This window comes from Tupaia chinensis, unplaced genomic scaffold (genome assembly GCF_000334495.1).
Source record: "Tupaia chinensis unplaced genomic scaffold, TupChi_1.0 Scaffold000146_1, whole genome shotgun sequence".
NCBI classification, from domain to species: Eukaryota; Metazoa; Chordata; class Mammalia; order Scandentia; family Tupaiidae; genus Tupaia; species Tupaia belangeri.
The window spans coordinates 2,137,837-2,141,394 of record NW_006159616.1 but is presented as its reverse complement, the minus strand read 5'-3'; the positions used below and the strand labels follow the sequence as shown (position 1 = coordinate 2,141,394).

The 3,558-nt window shown below is 62.1% G+C and overlaps 1 protein-coding gene across 1 annotated transcript in view; it reads right to left on the bottom strand.

Moving 5' to 3' along the window:
* HSPG2 (heparan sulfate proteoglycan 2) overlaps positions 1-3,558 on the bottom strand; it is a gene marked incomplete in the record, with an annotated part of 117,566 nt that overhangs the window by 7,678 nt on the left and 106,330 nt on the right. Inside the window, 5 exon segments of the mRNA XM_027770665.1 lie at positions 394-505; positions 1,024-1,140; positions 1,225-1,372; positions 1,518-1,627; positions 3,162-3,428. Coding sequence (XP_027626466.1) covers positions 394-505; positions 1,024-1,140; positions 1,225-1,372; positions 1,518-1,627; positions 3,162-3,428 — 754 coding nt within the window.

Here is a 3,558-nt window from a genome sequence, read left to right as displayed (position 1 = left end):
TGTGCCTGGGCACCGGCTTCATGGCCCTCAGGTCTCTCTGAGATGACCTTGTTTCTTTCTCTGTCAATGGCTGGTCTTCCCCGACTAGTCCCCAGGGCCAGAGCTCAGCCTGCTGTGCTGAGGCCCGTCACTGCCTGGCAGTGGTGGGAGAATGACTATGAAAGAAGGCGTGAACCCTGGCCTGCAGCACCCCAAGTCCAGGCGGGCTCCTTCCCACCCTGGCCTGCACGCTGGGCCTGCTCGCGCACTGGGTGGTCGCCGAGGGGAGGACCCCATCTCCTCCCTCCAGAAGCTGCTCAGGACGGCTCAGCCCAGGGTAGCCTGTGCCTGATCAGAGCCCCCCGCCCCGTCCCCCAACCCCTCCCCTGTAAATGGGGAGTTTGGGGGTCTCACCGGAACTCGGGCCTTCCACCCACGAGGCCGAAGGAGATGAAGTCAGGCTGCCTGTTGGCCAGGCTGGTGGGGCTCCCCGGAACCCGCTTCTGCCCGTTGTACAGCAGCATTCCTGGCAGGCACAGCATGTAAGGAGCCCCGTCCCAGGATGGGCACCCCGTCTGCCCCCACCCAGGAGTGGCCTGAGCACATGAGCGTTTCCTGTTCCCGGTACACCTCACCCGAGAGGGCACATGGGAGATCACCCAAAGGAAGAGAGGGAGGCAGACTCACCCGAGTAGAGAAGGAGGCCTGGACAGTGAAAGCCAGAGACCCGCAAGAGATGAGCGAGAGAGAGAGAGAGACAGAGAGGAAGCCCGGGTAAGAGGTGGGAGCAAAGGCGGGCGGGAAGGAGCAGGCAGGAGAGGAGGCGGCACAGGAGAATGGAGGCTGACGTGCCAATGTCCGACGGGCCATGGCAGGGCTGGAAAGGCACAGAGGCAGGGCAGGGGGACAGAGGGACAGAGGGACAGAGGAGGCACAAGACGGCCCAGAAGCCTGGCAGGACCGGGGTCTGCCGGTCATACCACGGTGGCACCACTCCACAGCCCCCCACCGCAGGCAGCTCCCTCGCTCCGCCCACTCGCTCACCGTCGGCTGAGTCGGGCCGGAAGGTGATCCTGATCTCAAACTTCCTGTAGGCATCCTTGATGGTGGGCAGCGGCAGGAAGGAGTGGGGGGTCTGCGTGAAGTAGGGCACCACCCGCTCTGTTCGCAGAGAGCTCAGTTAGAGACGAGGCCCACCGGGGCGCGGGCGGGCACTGCCGAGTCCAGGCCGGGGTGCGGTCTTACCTGGCACCTGCAGGTGGGCAAAGGCTTTGACCTTGCCCTGCCGGTTGGTCGCAGTGCAGACGTAGGTGCCCGCGTCCTGGGGGCGCACTGAGGGCAGCATCAGCATGTTGTTCTCCAGGCGGCTGTCGGGCGGCAGGCTGCCATCCAGCTGCGAGCAGGCTGTCCGTGAGGGCCCAGGCTCGCCCTCGCCTCACCCCCCATGGCCCGCCTCCTGCTGTGTGTGTACTCTGCCACGCCCCTGCCAGGTCCTGGGGCATCGAGGCAGTTCACCTCCCAGGCCCCGCCAGATTTACCTTGCTCCAGGTAATGTCTGGAGTCGGGTAGCCGGAGGCCATGCAGGGGAAGACGGCTGCGGACCCGGCAGGCACTCGGACCTCCGGGGGTGTGGAGATCTGGGGCAAGGCTGAGGGGGAAGAGGACACGGGCCATCAGCACGACGGCCACCTTTGTGTGCCAGCCTGTGCATGACGCGTTTAGTCTCACATCCCCCGGAAGGGAGGCCCTGGGCCATTTCACGGAGGAGGAGACGGGCTCAGAGGGGACTGGCGGCTACACTCCTGGTCGCACAGAGGGAGCTGGGAACAATCAAGGTTCGGGGCAGGTCCATTCCGGCCCAAGACCCCGTCAGGAAGCCTGTGAAGAAAACTGCAGTCCTTGGGGCCAGCGGGTGGCGTGGCGGTTACGGTACTGGACTCTCACATGGTCAACCACAGTTCGAGTCCTGAACCTGGTGGCTTGAAACTCACTCCAGGTGCGTGTGTGCGTGTGTGTGTGTGTGTGTGTGCTCAAACTCCCAGAGGAGAATGCAGGAGAAAGGACTGCTGTGTGGCCGTGCCCCCTGGGGGGGGTGATTTCTCAGTTTCTCAGAAAGAGTTTCTGTCTCGGGAACCAGCAGTTAGCATAATGGCTATGTTGCTGGACTCCCATGTGGTCGACCGTGGTTTGCGTCCCGGATCTGGTGGCTTAAAACTCACGCCGGGCGTGTGTGTGTGTGTGCCCAAGATCCCGAGAGGAGAATGGAGGAGAAGGGACTGTGGTGTGACCATCCCCCCGGGGGGTGATTTCTCGCTTTCTGTCTCTCTGTCTCTGTCTGTCTGGCGAGTGCACGTGCCCTATAGCAAAAACCTCTCCAAAAAAAAAAAGAAAAAAGAAAAAGAAAGAGTTTCTGTCTCTCTCCAGGGAGTACACAAGCCCTAAGGCAGAAACTTAAACAAATAAATAAATAAACCGCAGTGTTTTGGGAACCTAAGAGGGGAGTACTAGGACAGTGTGGGTAGGTAGGTTTGGGGACAAGTCATAATGTTTGGGGTAAAAGAAGTTATTTTAAAGAAAACAGTATTTGTGGGCTAGCCTGTGCCTGATGGTTAAAGAGCTGGATCCCAGAATGCCGATCACGCATTCAAGTCCTAGACCCGGAAGTTTGAAAAACATGCTGGACACGCGGGTGTGCGTGCCAAAACTCCCAAAGGGAGGGCGAGGTGGAGGAGAAGGGATTCCGGCGTGATATTCCCCAGGGGTGCCTTCTCACTTTCCCACTCTCTCTCTGACTCTCCAGCAAGCACAAATTAAAACAATGAAAAAGCAGCATTTGTGTCCGCCCTGCATCCGTGTCCCCGGCCTACGTCCCACTATGTCTGTTCGGGGTTGGTGTCGTGTCTGCCAACGGGCTGGGCTGTAGGCCTCTCCCATCAGAGCAGGTGCCCTTACAGGTGGGAACTCCTTATCTCTGCCCGCCTCGTGCCCTGCGGACTGTCCTCTCCCTGTAACAATGGCCTGCTCCAAAGGAAGCTTCTCTCCTGCCACTTGTTACGAAAGCGGCCACTCACGACAGAACATCCTCCAAGAGAGTGGGAAGCCAGGGACAGCAGGCAAGGCAGGAGGCGGCAGCACACGGAGCCCCGGCCCTGCTCCCCCCCCCACGTCCCTGCCGGCTTCACCTTGCACGAGCAGCAGCACGTGGGACTGCGTGGTGCCGGCGGCGTTGGTGGCGGTGCAGCGGTACTGGCCCGCGTCCGAGAGCTCCACGTGGGCGATCCTGATGATGCTCCCGGTCTGCACGATGCCCGGCCGCAGGCGCCCCCCGACTTTGCTCCACGTCACCTGAGGCTTGGGGTCACCCAGCGCGAGGCACTCGAACTCCACGGCGTGGCCGACAACCACAGTCTGGACGGAGGTCCGGATGTTGATGAGCACCGAGGGCAGGGCTGGGGAGGGAGGCCAAGGTTAAGAGAGGCCAGCCACGGGCAGGCTTGGCCACGGGCAGGCTTGGCCCGAGGGAGGCTGCAGACCGTGGGGGGGGGGGGGGGAGGGGGGTGGGGGGGGGGGCCGGGGGCG